At 37.1% G+C, this 20,744-nt stretch overlaps 1 protein-coding gene across 1 annotated transcript in view; it reads left to right on the top strand.

Moving 5' to 3' along the window:
• Positions 1-19,376, top strand: part of CNTNAP5 (contactin associated protein family member 5) — a gene marked incomplete at both ends in the record, with an annotated part of 281,013 nt that extends 261,637 nt beyond the window's left edge. Inside the window, 5 exons of the mRNA XM_084289311.1 lie at positions 1,914-2,040; positions 3,395-3,479; positions 13,030-13,248; positions 18,197-18,268; positions 19,180-19,376. Of these exons, the coding sequence (XP_084145437.1) occupies positions 1,914-2,040; positions 3,395-3,479; positions 13,030-13,248; positions 18,197-18,268; positions 19,180-19,376 (700 nt within the window). The remainder of the gene's footprint in view (positions 1-1,913; positions 2,041-3,394; positions 3,480-13,029; positions 13,249-18,196; positions 18,269-19,179) is intronic.
• Between the last annotated feature and the right edge of the window lie 1,368 nt (positions 19,377-20,744).

Below are 20,744 nucleotides of genomic sequence, written 5' to 3' on the forward strand. Positions count from 1 at the left end.
TTTCAAACTAATCATCTAGTACAAGGTCACAGACCAAATCTTGGCCGTGTTCCATTTTTTGCACTAGGCCTTTTTCAAAGACTGCAGGTAAGAGGTGTGAGTGGCTGATAAAACACTTCTACTGGGATGTGATTTTCAATTAGGACCACTCTGTTACTCTGTCACAATGCATTTCACTTTATTCTGTGTGGTCATCTCAGCTGTGACATGCAGGTTGAGACAACCTTTCCACTTTTTACTGAATGAGCAAGTCTGAAGAAGTTCTGTTAACTTTTTTTACACTTGGGCTTTTTTTTTTCTCATGTCTTTCTAACGTTATTATCAGATGTTCCCACTTTTATTCCCTGTTGATGCATCACTCAGAAAATGTACAAGAAAACGGCACTATGATATAAGTTTGGGCCTTTAACTTTAAAGGTGATAAACAGTTGTCCTGGACATGCAATGAGGGGACAGGAGCTTTGCAGTATGAATCAGAGCAGCTGAATCAGGACCTATATTATCACACTGGATAATTTAGGAGCTGTCTCTCCTAAAGGAGAGACCTTGGTCTCTTCAGAAATTTCCCTCTTACTTCCATGACTACATGTGAGAAAGTAAATGCCTTTTAAATACTTTTTTTATTTTTTCATTTAAACCATCACCTGATCCAGTAGACCTCTCAGTCAGCTAAAAAGCCTTCATCGTAGTAGTTCATTCTCATTTTCCCTCTCATCTACGAAAGCTTTGTTTCTATCCCTCAAAGCTCAAAGAGAGGTAGTTCTCATCTGAGATTACACAGAATGTTACAAGAAGAGCAGCTCTTAGGAGCCTGAGCAGCAAACATCCTGGTGGGGCAAAGGAAGAGAAATGATTTAATAGGACTTTGGGTCCAATTTGGAAGAACTGTTGACATAACTGTGAGTTGCATAGGGGTTGCAAAATTCCTTCTCTGCAGGAAGTTTATCCATTGTTTTATACTCATAAAGTAGTTTTGCAAGAGCCTTAAGGACAGCAGTTGCAAGTGCTGTTGCAGTGCAGCTGCACTTATTCCTGCATTAAGGCCAAGGGTAAGGAGAGCAGTTATGTCCATGCTATGCAGTGAAGGAGAACCACTTCTTGCCCTCTGCCTCTAAATCTAGACAAGAAGTCAGTATTACAGCATTAATATGGCCAAACAGAGGAGCCAAGCAGGGCTGCTCCTTCACCTCTCTAAAATGCCAGACTACATCAAGGGTCAGTGGTGTGTCTCTGAAGTCACAATGCTGTATTTATTTTCTGCAAAAACTAAAAGAGATGTTTGGGATTTGTTTTAAACGAATTTTATTTATTTTTCAAATAGTTTAGAAAACCAAAGTGGTTTTTGCTAATCATTTGCAATATATCTTTTCTCGCATAGCATATAAATCATAATGAATCTGGGCCTTTAAATGCCTGAAATTAAGTTATAATTCTCACAGTCGTCACTGTCTTCTGCATTGGCTTTTATATCTTGATGAAGTCCTGACTTGGAATAGTAAAATGCACCAATATTAGTTTAACAGAGTAGTGCAAGGCCTGCATGCCCTCTGGTGGAAGCAATCCTTCACAGACTACCGTAGATCAGCTGTTGGGGCCATGCTCAATGTCTGACCTGGGGACAGACACTGTCTTCTTTGTTACACTCAGTTACTCTATTAAGTTATGTTTCTCCACAGCAGAGTTTGTTAGCTAGTAAGAAGAAAAACTCCTCCAGTGCATTTTTTTTTCCATACCTTTCATTAAAGTGTGAACTCTGTCATTTCTCTTCAACCTGTTTCTTGACTTTTTAACCTTGTTTCTCCACTATAATGAAAAGAAAATAAGGAAAATAAGTTATATGTTATGTAAAGGTATTGAACAGTATCTCATTATGGACACAAGTTTTATATAATTTTGCTCTGCTTTTAAGGAAGTTTACAGGTCCGATATAAGCTGAGTAAGGATGGGCTTCTTATTTTCACAATTGACTCTGGAAATTTTGCCAACCGAGAGCTGCACCATGTGAAGATTAACAGAGATGGCAGAGAGCTCATCATTCAGGTATGTCATGGCTTATTTTCAGGGCTAAATTCCCAGTTTGGTGTAAAGGAATACTTCATGCCACAAACAGACACACTGATTTCAGTGCCTGATTGCCAGTAGGAGGTCCAGCAGCAGAAAAGCCCTGTGAGTTAAACAAAAGCTCCATCCAGACCACGGCCTGGCCCAGACCATGCCTCAAAGAGTGCCCAGCAGTGGTATTTTCTATAGAGTGATTTCTCCCTTGTCTCTTACAATCTGTGAACTGGGAAACACATTTGACTAGAAATTCATCTGGACCACTAGAGCGGTGCTGGGGCCTAGGGTTATCTGTGTGACCTGTAGGCCCAAAGGGAGTACACAACGTATATCATTTAAAAGCTGCCATATGGAGAAAAACAACCAAGGAGGGAGCACCAGGGAAAGTTATTTCATTAGGTGTATGTGCCCCAAAGGAAAATATGACTACAGCAGCTTCATCTTCTCAAAGAGGAAAGGCTGTAGGAAGGCAGGGTGCAGCCACTGTGTGCCTGCTGATGTCCTGTTCCTTTGCTAGATGTAGGCCCACCCTTCAGTGTGCCCTGTTACTGTGGTGGTTTCATGGGAGGTGAGACCCCTCATCTGTCCCTGTTCTCTTGCATTGCCTGTTTTTCAAAGGCAGGATGAAGAGTGCCATCTTACTGCTCCTTCTGCCTTCCTTCTGAGGCTAATTACATCATTTCAAATTCCAAATTAAATTTGGTATGTCTGGTCCATGATCATTTAACAGAGGAGTGGCAGGGTAGGTCTAAGGAGAAACCATGTGTTAATGAAAGAATAGAATGAGAAAGCAAAAGAAACACAGGGAGCACCATATTTTCTTCTTTCCTCTGCAATTTCCGTTTCTTGTTGTTAAAATAATATGCAGTTAACACAGCAACTAAAATAGGTAGGCCTGATTATCTAGGAAGGAGGTTTATGCTAACAGTCAGGGTTTTTTTCTATTGCCAGTCTTCTATTGTCTGCCACACTGTGGCTTTCTTCTATTGAGAACTAATTCTCCACAATGCATTCCTAGAGAGGTCTCCTTTGAGTGCACTCTGAGGTGACTAGACATGAAATTTGGGAAGCAGGGGAATTTCAGTGTTAAACATTTTAAGCTTTTCTGCAGGGGAAGTTTCTTTAAATCCCTTTATATGACTATACTTGTGCACCTTCAGCTTCCCATTCAAAAATTAAAGCACATTCACTTTGCTATCTTTAGAAACTGAATCACGCTTGGGGGCAGAATTAAGTTATTTGCAGCTGAGAGCTTTCCCACAAGTTTGTGGTACAGAGAAAGATCTAGGGGTATCAGTGTGCTGTTTTAATGAACTAATTTTTTGTCTTCTTCCAGGTTGATCAAGTTCTCAAACTCAAACACAACTTTTCTGAGATTGATTTTAAGGCCACCAAATCACTTACCTTGGGCAAGGTCACAGGTAGGTTTTACTAAAAATATTTTAGATTCATCAGTTATTATAGTGCTTGAGTTAACCTGTTCTGTGTGCTGGCTTTTTAACAGAGTTGTTTTTTTATTTGGCTGATTTAACTGTAAGGTTAGCCTGAGCATTCTAGTACTCCTACTTGTAAAAGCTTGTCTATGCAAAAATCTGGCAGCTTTACTTGTTTGCACTGATAGCAATATTATCTTTTCCCATTGCTCACTCCAGTAAAGTGATTCATACAGCCTGTGTGGCTGCACAGGGTGGCATCATTTTGCTGACTGTAGCTTGCTCCTCTGAAGCCATTTCTTTTTCCTAATGATAAGAACAGTGCTGTAAGCCTTCATCCTCTCTATCCATATTGCACTCCCTGTCCTTTTCTGTTTGAATTGTGCAAGGAATGTTTGTGTTACATGTAGCACTGTGGCCACAATTCTGCATGCTCTGTGCATGGACAGTCTTTGTATTTACCCTTTCACACTACAAAGCCATTACAAGACCGGAAAACTTGGCCATAAATTTGGAAAGTAGAATTCCTCTATTTCATTTCAAGTATGTCACAGTAGTTTACATAAGAGAGTCATTTTTTCCCAGTAAGATTCTAAATGCTTCCTTGGATATAAACGTTGTAGTCCTTTGTTAGAGTTGGGCCTCCCTATCAAGCCTACCATCTGTTTCATTATTTCAATTTATCTGCTTTATTAATAGCACCCAAAGCCTCTGGGACTGGTAGCTAGACAGAAACAATAGACATCCTCTAGTGTCTAGTTGTACAATATAATTGTATATAATGACATCAGTGCATTCTGCATCATGCTTTACTGAGTAGATTAAGGACAGGAACTGATTTTCCTCTTAATTATAACTGATGTTTGGTCAGAATGCAGCAATCTTCCAAGCCTTTTTGGACAGGTTTGGGGACCTGACACTTTTCAACCCAAGTAAGGGCTAAGCTAAAATCTCATTTTGTCAAGGGTCATCTGTAGTGCTGAAAAATTGAAAGAGCATTGCTTGTCATGATCTCTACCTTAAAGCTCCAGTTATAAATAACAAATCAGTAAACCAAGGCTTTTCTGAACAGCAAATGGAACATAGCACAAAGACCTTCAAACATATAACCAGCAAACTGAAGTTGCAAGTTGCAACTGAGCATCACGGAAAGAAGCTAGATGTAGCCACAAAAATAGTAATTTTACAAGTACAAGATTCTTAGAATGTCAAAAAGCCCAGATGTGTATCTCCAGCGGATTGGCATTCAGTTCCACTGAACACCACAGATCTGTCTCTAGACAAATTCTAATGGATACATCCTCCTCTGTTTTCTTCCCTCTTGCTCCAAAGTTTCTTGGGATTTTGTACTACTAATAACATTAATGATAGCAGTAGTTAATCTTATATAGTAACACAAGAGCCATGAACTTGTTCATCCAGCTGATAGGAAATCTTATTACTGTACCAGGAATCTCACAATTCATCCCAGCAGGTCACTTTAATTCCAGCCTAATCCTAATTCTGGTTTCTTCTTCATATATTAAATGAATTTCCTCAGACTATTCTTCTGTGTTAGGGATTCATTTGCCAAGTTTTATCCCACAGCTGTAGTTCTTTTGAGGAGAGTCCTTATGACCTCACATTGCAGGTCACAGATTCCCCTGACTCTTCTCTTCTTCAGGCTGAGCAGACCCAGCTCTCTCAGGCTTTTTTCATACAAGAGATACTCCAGTCCCTTAATCATCTTTGCCCTCTGTGGACTTACTACAGTAAGTCCTTGTCTGCTTTCTACTGGGGAGCCCAGAATCAAACCCAGGACTCCAGTTATGCAACACTCATAGAGAGTACAGGGGAAGGATCATCTTCTTCTGTCTGCAGACATTGCTCTTCCCAAGGCAGACCTGGATGCCAGGATAACATTGGCCACCTTTGCTGAATGGCATACTGCTGGCTCATGGTCATCTTGTTGTCCGCCAGGACCCCCAGGTCTTTTCTCTGCAAAGCTGCTTTCCAACTGATTGGGCCGCCAGTCAATGCTAGCAAATGGGGTTATTCTTAATCCAAGTGTAGACCCTTGAATTTTCTTTGTTGAAGCTCATGAGGTTACTTTTTGCCTATTTCTCTAGTTTGTCAAGGTCCCTCTGAATGCTGGAGAGATTGTCTGGTCTATCAACCCTGTTTTGTATCTTCTCCAAATTTACTGAAGTTGTAAACTGTCCAATAATGACAATAAAAAAATGAAAAATGCCCAACTGCTACAAAATCAAGACTGCTTGCCTTGTAGTATCAATTTTTAAGTCTCTTACTGCCCCCCGCCTCTTTTGACTTTCTTTAGTCAAAAGCTACTTACACTCTGATACTTTTTTCTGCTTTTGAAATCTGCTGTATTTTTGAATGGTTGCCCTACACCCATCTCTGAATTCCAGGAAAAAGCCTTCCATTTAAGGCAGAGGGGGTTCACCTGGAATTCAAATATAGGGGCACTCACTCTGCCACAGACTGCTTGAATGACCTTGGGCAAGCCGTTTATGTGCAGATATAAAGGTAAGTAGGCATTTTATTCCCACTGGAACCAATCTAAGCTTTAGTATCTCTGTTCTCTATCAGTAAAGCATGGATAATAGAACATCCCTACATCAGAGGGGCACTAGGAGGATAAAAGCGTTAAAGGCTGTGAGCTGTTCAGATCCACGGTAATGGGGCCATATAGCTGCCTTAGAAAGATCAATCTAAATATAAGTGTGGCTTTGAAGACAAGGGAGTAAAAAGAAGCAGCATTCAAGTAGCCAACAGGCGTTTGTTGAATTCATCCTCACAGTATCCAACAGTGATAGAGAAATATTATTATCCCATAGTTCGTTGTCATTTTTCTTCACACATACGAAGGCAAGATGCAAAAGGACCTATCCAAAGCTCATCACTATCAATGGGGACTCTTTTCCTGGACTTTAGTGAGTACTGGATTCAGACCCCAAGTGGGTTGTACAGTTTATGGCAAAGCCTTAGTGAAATTTTAGCCAGAGTCCCAGTTCATTTACTTTAAGTGCTCCTTACAGAGATCATACTGCTGAACTTAACCACGTGAGCTCTATTCTATTGACAATCTGACCTTACTGTGAGGCCAGTTCTGCTTTAAACAAGGGAGTGAACTGCGTGACCTTTAAAGGTGTCTTTCAATTTAGATTATTCTGTAATTCTCTGATCTCAGATATACATTTGCATATGCTTAGGTCTTGTCTAAAATGAAAAAGCTGTTGTCCCAATGGAAAATATCATCTATTTGTTTTGGGGTTTACTGTATGATTCATAAGTGTCTGAATAACAGTTCCTTTCTACCCCATAATGTGTATGGTGTTGAAAGAAAGAAGAGTGAATGAAAGGATCTGAAAGTGGCTCTAGTTCAGTGTTGGAGTTCTTTATTTCTATTCTGAACTAGTTATATCAGCTCAGAAGTACCTAAGATGTGACCATATCTGCAGCAGCTTTTAGTTGTGTTTTTTTTTTTTTTTTTTTTCCCCACTTTGAAAATTTCTCATCGTGCTTCACCATATCTAAATCTTTTGCCATTACAATACCTGGAAAAACAATCAGTGATGATGAGAAATGAATCTAATTGCAGGGTAATGAATCTAATTCTTTGCATATTTGCTTCTGAGCAAGTTAATACAGTAGTAGTGTAGTGATTACAAGAGTAAAGGAAATTTGAAAGGAATTTGAAAGGAGATTTTAAAGGAATTTAGGAGTATTCTGCAGAATAGGGTTGCAAAGATTTCCTTAGCACCTATTCATGTTGACCTGTCTAATTTATTTGTGTCCTCAAAATAATGAATTAGCAGAACTTCCTACACTAGCGATATAAAGAACTGTGTAGCCTAGCTACATGATACCTTTTATCTCTAAAAGTTTGAACTGAAACACACTTAAGTTGTAGGAGTCTTTACACTGAATCATTCAGCTTATCTGAAAAGTAATTTTATTAAAATCATTGTGTAGGAGCAGTACATTTTTTATTATTTGTATAATAGATTTTCTTACTAAAAGTTCATAAGAAGAAAATGGAACCCATACACAGAAGAGATCACAGTACAATTAATCCTGGAGTGGTGTCATAGTACAGGAGATGATAATGGGATAATTAAATCACAGTGGGTAAGTTGGCATCAAGCCTGAGATACAAAACTTAACCCTGAAGAAACATCTCCTTCTGGGGAGTTTTGATGGAAAGAACGTAAGTTGTAGTCTTTTTTTTAACCCCTTTGTGGAAAGTCATTCCATTTTTTAAGCTCTCAAGCTCACAAATTTCTTGAGAAATTTAAAGTTTGAGAATACTGTAGTTTACAATTTTTACAATACAGTAATGGCTGCAAGAGTTATAGTCTGGATTTGTCTTGTCATTGCAAAGCTTTCTCCTTTACTGCAGATTCTTCCCACCCTAAATGCCTATTTCTTAGTAGGAACTTATCCTGGAAAAAGATGTCTTGGGTGCATTTTAAGTCTAAAATTGTTTTTCCCCATAGTAGCCTAGTAAAGTATTTGGGTAAATGAGAATAGCTACTTAGGAGAGACATTTGGGACCAAGATGGTACTAGTTACAATAAAAAAGCTTGGCTATCATAAGCGCTTGAAGCAATCCAAGGTCTGAGCCAACAATGCCATCATGTTTCTATTAAAAAGAGATGAAATACATTCAGACTTTTTCTCCAGTGGTATCATTTACTTTAAAATCCTCGCACCACAGTTAAATCTCTTTTTTTTTTTCTCAATTATAATATTGCCTAAATGTGTCCAAGATTATTTACTCCTATCTAGAAATTTTATTTTTAGTTTGAATTTTTGCTACTTGAATTGATTTTAACTGTCTACTCATGAGAAAAACGTGTCTTTTGCACAGTCTCTCTATTTTCTTGCATATTTTCTTCTTTTTATGGATTATGTTTTGAGCCTATGCGAAATCACATAGGGCTGACTGTGTTATGACAGCTTAAGATTCAAATGTCAAAAATTTTGATGTAATAAATTTCACATTGCCATTCAAAGCAGCCCTTCATTTTCAATGACAACCCGTCGTTTACAAAACATACTAAATGCATGTCTGAAATTATCTCTGCTAAGCCTAATGAAACAAAAATTCTCAAATCTTTCACTTTGCATGAAATGTTCAGTTGCCAGTAAGTAAAGCCTGGAGTGTTCTGCTCATTCCTGGGAAAACGAAAGAAAAAGTCCCTTTTTTTGCTCTTGCTGTTGTTTTCTGTTTCAGAAGTGTTTTGGAGGTATGCTGAATGCTTGGAGCCCTGTCTCCTGTTTAATCTCATCCTTTTCCTAAGGAAGAGCCAAAGTGGCAGAACTCAATATTTCTGACTACAAAAAGTTTCTGTGTTGTTCACACTGCCACCTTTGTGGAAGACTCATACCAAGAAATGAAATTTTTCCATGGATGCCTTTTTGCAGGTTCCAGCCTAAACCAAGATATGCTTTCTTCCCTTTCTAAATTAATAATTAGCATCAACAATGTTTATGGAGGTTGTTGAAGGACAGGGTAGAGTATATTTCTAGGTAACTACATGGTACCTGGTTGTTGACTAAATGTTTATGAGATGGGAGCAATACGGAGATTACAAGAGTCTTTTACTTCTGGCTCACAGAAACAAATCTAGTGACAAGGTCCAAGTAGTAACCTTGCCAACGATGTTCAGCACCTTGGTAAACTGAGGTGAAGTATATAGTATAACTTCTACAAAAAGCATCTTTCTATTTCTCAGACTGGAAAAAAAAGGACTACCGGTGCTTCAGTATATAGAGTAAATTATCCTTTGCATGTCCACCTAAGTGAAAAGTATCTAAGTAATATGTTTAGATTAATGAGCTAGTTAGGGTGCAGCTATTTAAAACGTTTTATATCCTCACTGACGTTAAGGAAGTTTCTAATAAGGAAATCTGTGATGGGCCTTTCTGGATGTTAGTGAGCACACAAGTAAACGTTCATCTCTGATTTAATTTTGAATGACATGAAATTAATGTTTAGAAAGAAAGGACGGGATAAGTATACTAGGTAATGCTTATGGTCCCATTTTCTACAGTGTTATTTTCAGAAAAGTCTTTTGAGCCACTCTATCTGCACTCAGATAACACTTTCTTTGATTCCAGTTAGCTGTCATGTTAGCTGTCCTTTATTTTGTCTTAATTTGCTGATACATTGCTGAGCAACCTCATGCTTGGTCCTAGAGTTTTGCAGAAGAATTCTATTATTCTATTTATGATGAAAATTAATTCCACATTACTGAGGTATTAAGATTTGAAAATGCTTTATTTAACATTTTAAAACAAGTGTGTTACAAATAGCAGAGGTGCACAAAAAACAGCTGTACAACACAATGTCTGTTTTGGAGAACAGAAATGAATCAGCAGAGAAATTATGTGGATATAATAAGTAGAGTGTTGCAAATACAACTGCATGTTTTACCTAATTCTCTTTGTCAAGGAAAGCTACTGCAAACACATTAAACTAGAAAACAGAAGAGTAAAACTGATGCAAATTTTATTGATCTGTGACATTGCAGACAGCTTTCAGGAAGCAGCTAGAGGACCCCACAAAAAGTTAGACCAACTTATGCACAACTCAACAGAGAAAGTTTTTTTTTCCTAAAAATACATTTATGGAAAAATAAACCTAAATTCCAGGTAATGAAGAATTAAATTACTTAAAAGCCCCAAAAAATGCCTTCTCACACCGATCATCCCCCTCCACCCCCAAAAAGATAATTCAAAGTAACTCAGTCTCTAATTAGTCTCCTGTACCGCAAACAGAAACACTATGCTAAAATGTCATAAGATCAAATCGAACCATCATCAGCAGTTCAGTATAATTTTCAAAACCAGTCTAATGCATGGAAAGATTTACAGCACTATGAGGTCACAGGAAGGCCAATGACATTTCACATGACCTTAGTTCAACACAGACCTTGGAGCTTCATGGAGCTATTTCTTTTACTGAGCACTGTGTCATGTAGTGAAAATATCTTTTGGAAAAACATTTTATTGTTATTTAAAGACTTCAAGTGACAGAATGGCTTTCAACCTTTAAAAAGCCTTTCCCACAGGTAATCGTATTATAAACACAGATTTACATGATCCACACAGAGATTCATAGGGCATCACAAGTCATTCACATCCAAGTTGCATAGGACTCTTGTTGAGTTCAGTGAAAGTCCAACTTTCTGAAAGACTTAATCATGCACTGAAAGCCTTATAATAAAGAAGCCTGTACCTGTGCAGGTGGAATTTTTATCAGAGGACTCTGGGGTTGTTTTCAGTTTGTTCTTTGATTTTTGTTCCATTTTTTTTTAGTTATTACTTTTTTTATTTTTTCAAATTTCAAAGCTTTTTAACAAATTTAGTTCTCATTCATGCAAAGCTGACTTCGTGAAAAGACTATGGGAATTTGTCCTTAATTTGACTTTTAAAGAAAGCCTTCAACAGCACTCTATCTTAGACTTTTCAAGTTACTGTTCCATGAAAAAAGAATTCATTATTTCTTAGGTTTTACCTTTTGCACATTGGAGCAGAACAGAAGAATTTAGATTGCTTGATGCCTAAAAGATAACAACAAAACCACCTTTTGTGTCAGAGCTAAGAAAACAGGAAAAGCTGAGAGTACAAATGTTTACAAAGGTTTCTGTAAATTCAACAAAGAAGACAAATACTGTAAATCAGCCTTTTTAGTTTTATATAAGCCTTCTTGCAGAAACTTGGGAATGATTCTTTGTCTGTTTTATAATACCTCTGCCAAAATCTCATTAAAAACCTGAATGCAATACTTCCTACATACTTTGAGAAGAGCAAATGTGAACCTCTGTAAGGCAGCAATTTTTCCACTGGCAAAGTCTCACTGTTTCCCTTCCTGTGTCTCCTTCTGGCAGTTGCCCACAGCCCAGAAGTTTTTCCCCATGACAGCTCTGGCAGTGATAGATAGGTCAGCAGACTGAGGGGTCTCCTATAAGACCCCTGGGAAAAAATGGCCAAACTCTTCCAAATTATATTTCTATGAAAACCTTCAAACATAATTACTAAATCTTTCTTGGTTTATTCCCTCTGACTGCGTGATATTATGGACTCAGATCCTTAGTGCCAAAATTAACCTGTGATTTGTGCTTGTTTTGAGAAGTCTTGGTATTTTCTTATACATAAAATATGTATATGTCTTTCTGGTAGAAAAGTCAGTTACAAAGATATAAGAGAAGTTGTACTTTTTTTCCTAAATTCCTTTGGCTGAGAGCTTTTAAATCATTGTATTGGAATGATGGTAGGAAAACTGGAACCTACTTTAAATTTTACTATCTTACTCTTTGAAGCTATGAAAATAAACTTGAAAAGCTGAGAATCCTTATTTTCTAATATCATTGGAACTATTTCCAAAGTTTTGAATGCTAGTTGTTTTTTTGTTTTGTTTTGTTTGTTTGTTTGTTTGTTTGTTTTTCATTAGCAAGTAAATTTGAAGACTTTGAATAACTATTGATACTATTTTTATGTGCATTTGTGGGTTTTGTCTTATTTTGTTTGATTGACCTTGATACCAAAGCACATCATGCTACAGACCTCTGAGCAGTATGAATTTCAATTTCTGGAAAGTAAATAAATGAGAGCTTGGAGGAAAGAGAAGATGGCTTCACCGTCCTTCACTGACTTTTCAAAACATTGATATTAAAACATTTAGAACTAAATAAAAAACATGTCGTTGAATTTGCTTTCTCTTTGTGAAATGAACACAGGCAGACACATACATTAATTGCACCATCTCATCTTCTGGCTGGAAAAGAGCATGGGGATACTGGTTTTGACTTAAATGAAGTATAGTTTTGAATTTTATGAGTAGAATAGGCCTGGCAGAGTGACAGCCTAGCTCATAATTAGGAGGATTCCTAGCAACTCTATTATAAAAATAAGTGTTAATGCTAACAACATAATTACATGGATTGGAAAAAATAAAAAATAGATGTCTGTAGAAGAGTGGAAGTCTTTACTAGGAACCTATCAATACTGGACCACATGAAGCATTATATAATAGACAATGGAGAGCAGGATCCTTTGTGAAAAGAGTGGAGGAAGTAGAAAGACACATCTGTGAACATGGTGTTATTAACAGATGCAAAAATGTTGAAGAAGATCACCCCCAGGATCCTGTGATAGTCAGTGTTGTTATTTTTGCTGTTTATAATTATTGTTGTGCTGATTAGCACCTATAATATGTTAGGTATTGTTAAGACAGCAGGAAAAATGGATAAGGATATGGATAACACAATGCTGTATTTTTTAATTTTATTTTTTTTTTGTCCAAGCCAACTTGATAGTAAGTAAGTAAATAGCATTGTAGAGAAAACACTGGTGATGGTAACCTTGTGGGTCATGCCAGGGAGGACTTGTGGACTGCTTAAAGAGAACCTGAACAATTGAAATTGAATACAGAGAAGTAAAACAGTAGGTAAAACAATAAGAGAATTAATTTTTTAATGTGTCTTCCTAAAACAGACAATCCCCAGACTGTTTTTCTGTTGTGCTGCAGATAGTTTGTCACTGGACCCTGAAGTCTCAAAGGCAAATGCCTATGGATTCACTGGCTGCCTGTCCTCTGTTCGGTATAACCACATTGCTCCCCTGAAAGCTGCCTTACGCCATCCCAGCATTGCTCCTGTGACTGTCAAGGGCTCCTTGACTGAATCCAGCTGTGCATCCCTGATGGAAACTGATGTGAACACAGCAACCACAATATATTCCTCGTCAGGTATGACCTGCCAAGAGGGGAATGGGAAAATTAAAGAATACCAGGGTGTGAGGTTTCTTTCATTTTTGCTGTAATGCAATTGCGAGAGTGTTATAAACATTGGAACTGTGAAGCTGACTTTTCTCTCAGAATCAGGAGTGTTAAGGATGGGCCTTAGGATTAGCCAATGCCACTTTAAAGGGCATTGTACTAAAACATACCTATAACAAATAAAAAATTCTCACCACCATAGTGGAAACAGCATCTGAATTATTGTCTGATTTGACATTCCCGTCCACTCTAGATAGCTCCAGTGTCACAGATCTCAAAGGAAAACATAAATGTTACACAGATTTCATATCCCGGTTGTGATCAGCAGTAAGAATCATATGACAAACTAGTCAGATCTGTTCCCACCCTAGCAGAAAGGAGCAAAACCTCTTTGTATGAGCCCCTTGACACATACACATCACCTCCATTGAATGCTTGTAATTTATTCTCTCAGGCTAAAGGGAAGGAGCAGTACTTGAGCAGTGCCAGTAAGATGATTCCAACAGTTCGTTTATGTCTTTCAATCCTGAAACTGCCCTCTGGGAATCTTAAGAATTTTACATATGTGAATTTGTATGCAGAGAAGGAGTCTCAGAGCAGCTGGGAGCATTGTCACCACTAAACAGGGGCAATCAAGTTGCTGCTTTAGTCACCACTGCATGTAGCAGAATTCCTAATGACCAGAAAGTGGTATAAATTAAGAGCTGTTTTTTGCCCCTTGACCTCTGAAGCCACTTTCTCTTTTACTAACTAATAAACCTCTGTTATATATCATAATATGATTCTTTTTACATTTGTACTTGCATCAAATCTCCATTTCCTGCAGCCTCTGCCTAAGATAGTCAATGGGGAAAAAAAAAAAAAAAAAAAAAAGGTTGCTATTAGCATTCTGCATAAGGATAAAAGCTGCTGATTACTCTGTGGAGAGCGGCTGGCAGTGTGTGTGTGTGCACTTCTCTCCCTCCTGCCCCCAACTTTATTTTCTCCACCCAGAGTTGTCTAAAGTATCTGCGTTGAAGCACACAAAAAATGTAAATACTGTATGTGTGATAATACTGAGAATATTAACTCCTTGCCCTGTAATCTGTCCTCTTGATGATTTAGTATTTCTGAACTTTAGAAGTTGGTAAAACCTGAGACTCAGAACTGCAGGACAGAACACAGAGCAAAATTTGGCATCTTTGCACTTATATATTTAAATCTTATAATCAGCTGCACTTTAATGTCAAGGTTAAGTACTGTTACATCAGAAATGTAGAATTATTATAAAAGCCCAAACATATTTTACCCTCTCTGTGCTTTAAAATACATTTTCTTCTCAATATGATACATTAAATGACAGTACTGCCTCACTATTCACATTGGTCTTGATTAAAGCCTGAATAAGATCTTTAGAACAAGTTAGTTCTGAAGACTTTATATGCTATAGTAAGAACACTGGGTGGTAGATTCTTTAAACAAACAAAAAAAACCTCCATCTATAGCAAATTATTCTTTGTATAGATGTACTTGAGAATTACATTTATGCGTGGGAAGGATACATTTTAATAAAAAGAAGATAGTTAAGGATTAACTTTCAGCCACTTATATCTCAATTCATCACTTCCTGATTTATCATTATTGTATGTCTGAGAAGAAAAATAGAACTCAAAGTTTACTCTACAAGTCTGTGTCAGTTTTCTAGTGTACAGATGCAACAAAAATGACCTTTAGGAAATCTCCATGTAAATGTGTGGGAAACAAACAAAAAACAAACTAAAACTTTCTATATTTATAAGCTGAAAACAATTGAAGCTCTCTCCTTCAGACAAGAATATTTATTGCCTTCAAGAAAGTCCCATAGGTAACAGATGCTGAATAAAATGTAGTCACTTGTGGCTCAGTTATCCATGCACATGGTTTTTGATTATGAAACACAAAATGAAAGCTGACATTGTGATTTTGATATTTAACAAAGATGTGAAAATCGCCTTATTCCTTGCTGAGATACATGTAGAGATATTGGCATTCTAAGCTCTACACTGATGGCATAAAGATGTTGGACTCTGACTGTACTATTTGTTTTAGTGTATTAAAATACTGGAAATGCCACAGCAGATGCATCTGTGAGAATGGTGGAATTCTGAACTGTTTGTCAGCCCAGGTCTTCATACAGTTAAAGTAAAAATACCAAAGATAGAAATATTTTTGCTTCTGAAAGGCGACCTAGATGGTACAAGTCCCTGTCTCATTGTGCTTGTTCTGCTGAACCTGATATTTCCTCATGAAGAAGAACAGTAGATGAGCCATAGGCAGCCTTGGCTGTAGCAGCTATGAGATTAAAGTAAGGAAAGAAAAAAAAAGAAAAAAGTAGTTATGACTTCAATCCCAAAATTCAGGAGAGGGACCTGCTTGGAAGAATCTCATGAGATACTGGGATGCTGAGAAGAGGGATCCAGGACAGCTGTTTGATTTACAAGGATCACCTTCTCCAAGATCAAGAATGGTTCATCCTGATGGGCAGGAAAATTTAGCGAAGACAGTAGGTCCAGAGAGGTTGTGGAGTCTCTGTCCTTGGGTGGTATTTTCAAAAGCCAAATGGATACAGCCATGGGAAACTGTTGTAACAGACCCAGTTCTGAGTAGGGGTTTGAACTAGATGAATTCCAGAGGGGTCTTCCAACTTCATCAATACTGTGACTTTATGACTCACAGTAATGTCATCAGTTATATCTAAAAGTAGGAGGATGTCCTGAAAAATTCTCTTATGAGACAAAGTGTTGCTTTTCCTCGGCTTCACAGTTTATTGTGTTCCCACTGGGAATGGTTCAGCTGTCACATGCCATCTGCTCCCCTGTAAAAAACACTTATCTCCTTGTATCTTGATTTTATTTGTCAGTCAAAACATAATTCTTAAGACCTATGCCTGTTGACTCCCATTCTGAAAATAATTTGCAACATTTGCTTTGGTTTCTTCTCAGTGCTTAAATTCTGGTAACAGTCACCAAAAAACAATGGAGCTTTGATAACATGTAGAATCAGAACTTATGTACCTTTTTGGCATGAATTACATCTGATATGTTTTTAAGGTAGATATTTAATTTCACTTTTCCATTCATGGTTAATAGTCTTTCATGGCTCTACTTGACTAATACCACACACCAAATACCAGTTAGAGATATTTCTTCAGTTACAGTAGGACTGACAATTCAGCAGATGTGTATATTTATTGTCATTAATTTCACTGGAGACATTTGAGGACTTAAACAGAAAATATACTTTATCTGTACTTATGTGTAAAAGAACAATTTTTATCCCTGTTCCAATCCCACGAATATAGTAAATAAGTCATAATAATAGTAGTTTTTCAAATTGCTTATGAAGCATTACCATGACTATTTCTTGCTTGGCAACATCACTATAAGCACCCAATATCCAAACAAGGGACACATTGTAAATAGGTCTCAACTTGAGTGTCCAAATATGTCAAAATTAGCAATTACATTGATGGTGATTGTGGGTATGCTAGAGTTGTACTGTAGATATTCAGTTGACACCCAAAGTCCTTTTTGTGCCTGTAGCTCAGACAATGAACTGCAGATAGAATGAACCCTGACTGTTTAGAATGAATTTGTTTGATGAGAAATCCTTCCACCTCTAAATCCCACAGTAGCCTCTTTGAAACTGATGCCTTCTGCATGTCTTTGGGGCTCATATGAATGTTGGAGGAGAATAAGGGAAAAAAGTACCCTCATTATGGTCTTAAACAACCCAAAGCCACCATCTTTACAAACTCAGCACCTCATGATACACAAATACAAAATAGCTGTGTGTTTATTTAAAAAATATCTTATTGGATGATGAAGTACCTAAATGTGACTTTGTCAGGTTCTAAGGCAATGTTCAGTTGCAATAAACCTTGCAATACTCTGAGTTTCTCAATCAGGCTTACATTTGTATTGGAAAGATCAGTTTGACAAAGAAATACAATACATAGCAGAGAGAGTCATCCCTAACTCCAAAGTACATGCACTGAGTGGTAACCTGGAGGTATGCAAAGGAGAGAAACACAAATTGTCTCTTTAAAGGAGATGGTGAGCTGAAAGAAAACAAACAAACAAACAAACAAATAAATAAAAGGAAAAAAGAAAATAAAAGAGGTGAAAGAAAATGTACAAAAGTACAAAAAGGGCAAAAGTAGATACAGTGCCGTAACTCCACTGACTTCAGAGACTGCTTGACCTCTCAGTTTTGAATCTGAATTTGAAACTCCAATGAATATAGACATTTTGGCCCACTGTTTTTGACAGCAGTCATTTATAGAAAAGTTAGAAGAGAGCTTCAACATCTAGGAGTTTTTAAATATAGGAATTCATTTATGACCCCTCTCTGTTTTGAATTCCATTTGACCACTGCATTTCTGCAATGGAGGGGAAAACATCCCTTACAAGATATTGTTCCAAGCAGAGACTGCTTCTCTTTATGGGATTGAATTTGACTAGTATATCTTCACCTACAAATGTAGGTCAGGTCTATATCTGTCTAGCTTTCCTTTTGCTTCTTTCTGATATTGTTTCTTAGGTACTAAGAAAGAAAAAAAAAAAAAAAGAAAAAAAAAAAGTCTAGTTTGAATGTCTCTCTGTGATTCCTCTACAGATAAACTGAGAAAACACTTTCAGATGTTAGAGTAGTTGTGAGTCTTTCTGTTTCCTTTTAAATACATCCTTAACAGACTTTGCTCTTGGACACATAGAAGAAAATTTTCCTGCAAACTCACTTTATTTTTCAGAGAGCTTCTTGATTCTTCAGTCCCCCAAATCACATCTTTTGAAAACACATTACAATTCATGAGGGTAAAAGGACACTTCTGTCTAAACTACAGTGAAAATTAATGTAGTTGATATAGAAAATAAGTCTTGTTATGTTTAACCAACTGCAGATCCTTTTGGGAAGACAGATGAAAGGGAGCCTCTCACCAATGCTGTCAGAAGTGATTCTGCTGTTATTGGAGGTAACTTCATTTTTAAAAATTAAAATTGAAATGTAATTCTGTCATGGCAAGTATCTAGGTAACTTTAAATTTGGGCCCCATAAAATCCAATTCAGCTAGTTTTTGTGATCTGATGCAGGTCTAGTATTTTCTCAATTTATTAGCACACATCTATATCAATTTACCTGGATAGGTACCTGTATTATGAACTAAGGCCATAGTGCTGGGCTTGGTATTGGTATACATGGTATTGGGTACCAACCAAGGTAACTGGTAATTGCTTTACACACTACTCTGATGAGAGCCTCAACAGAGTATTCACACATTCTCTACTTCTTGAGCTCTCGATTTGCAAGTTGATGTTGTGGAACTTGCTAGGTCATATGGAAGCATTTATATACTGGGGAAAGTTGTCTTTATAGCTTCATGTAGGGTTTTCATTTTCCTTTAACAACCTGGAAGGCAATTTATCTCTGTTTATTTTATAGGACACCCTGTAGGGAGCTGTCTTTGATAATATCTAGAAGCTATAAAGCTAAGTGTACAAGGCTCATGCAAGGTTTCAGAGATAACACGGAAGAAAATATGACAGGGCAGGAATTTGTTTGAGCATACAGATTTTTTTCTGTCTTTTATTTTTTTAATAAACAAACACACTGAACCAACTTTACTACCAGTGAAGGCAGAATTTGACTCAAATTGAAAGGTCAATTACATTGATGCTTGCTGCTTTAAGTCTCACCTGAAGTGACAAAATAGCAATAAAGACTATCAGGGAGGGCGTGATAGAGACAGACTGGTGGTACAGACTGAGAAGAGCTGCTATATCATATCCATTAGGTGATTTGCAATGGTGATGTATTTTTGACATAATTAAGTCTTTTGGTTTTATATTTTACCCTTTCTATCCTTCCTTTTTTACCCCTCTTCAGGTGTAATAGCAGTTGTGATATTCATCATCTTTTGCATCATCGCCATCATGAGCAGATTCCTCTATCAACACAAACAGGCACATCGAAATAGCCAGACAAAGGAGAAGGAACACCCAGAAAATCTTGAGAGCTCTTTTAAAGCTGACATTGACTTGCAGAACACAGTGAGCGAGTGCAAACGGGAATATTTCATTTGATGGACAATGCAATTTCTTCTTACTCTTATTCCCCTAATCAACCTTCCCTTTCCTTTCCTTCCTTTTCCCTCTCTTTTTTTTTCTTTTCTTTTTAACATTTTTTTTTGCGTACCTTTTTTTTTTTTTTTTTTCATTTGGGAAAGACCACCCTGCACAGGAAACACTGACAACAATCACAGTGCCTCATTCTCTGCACAAGAACCTGGCAGTCACAGTTTACTTCTGCAGCTCAAGAGACGTGTTATCCCACACTACACAGAATAGGATCCACATGCACACCTGGTTTCTTCTTTGAGTTCCTGGATGTTTCAAAGGCCCTACTTTTACTTCTATTTTTTCTCTTGGACCATTTAATTAATCACTTTTACACTAGAGCTGGACTTTGTAAAGTAGAGGTAAAGTAGCTGAATACGTAGCTCTGCAGATACTGGGACAGGATAGAGGGAAAGAATGAGACCAAAACACCAGACTTATTTTACAGGCTCATTTACAACAATCATAAAGAACCAGCCAAATTCTCAAATGATATGAATTGATATATATATCTATTGATTTCAGTGGTGTTACATTAATTTATACCAGTTGAGAAGCTGGTGTGAGGTAATGAAAAATAAAACGTGTCTTTCTTGTTAGGCTCCTTCCCCCAGCCTCCTGTCCTTTTACTGTAACTTTTAGGCTTACCAATACTTTTCCAACAATATATATCAACAATAAATGTCATTCCCATATGCCTCTTTCATCTCCATCTCATAAGGCTGGCTTTATAGACCCAACATACTCTAGCATAACTCTAGATGAAGCATGGAAATTAGTAGCTTGAATCTCCAAGGGTTTTAGGAAGCTGCTAGGACTTAGGTGCACTATATTTGTCTGAAATGTTAGAAATGCAGCATATGTTCATGCCATATGGAGGATTATCATGCGCTGAGGTTAAACACTGTTGCCGCTTTGGAAAAGAAAAAAATACATAAGAAATAAAAAGTTCAGTCTTAAACATGAGATGCACCTTCTGCCAGTTATAAAAAAATAATAATATTCATAATAAAATTCCAACTTCTTAGAAAAACACACAACCAAAACTGCATGAAAGATTGACTGGTATTTCTTGTTTGTAGGAATTGGAATATCTTCTCCAAAGCTAAATAGAGAGAGGTCTAATGTCATGTTAAAAAAGGTTAATATTTAATGAACCCTGTGTACAAGGAAGAACATCATGGAATGCTGTGAAAAAAAAAGAAAAAAGAAAGAAAAAAAGAAAAGAAAAAAAAAAATCCAAAATACTGCACTTAAGAGAAATGGTGGTGAAGATTAATTCAAGTCTTCTGTCCTTTCCTGATTGAAAACAATACTGAAGACTCAAATCCTGCT

This window comes from Netta rufina (assembly GCF_964035555.1).
Source record: "Netta rufina genome assembly, chromosome: 6".
In the NCBI taxonomy this organism is placed as follows: Eukaryota; Metazoa; Chordata; class Aves; order Anseriformes; family Anatidae; genus Netta; species Netta rufina.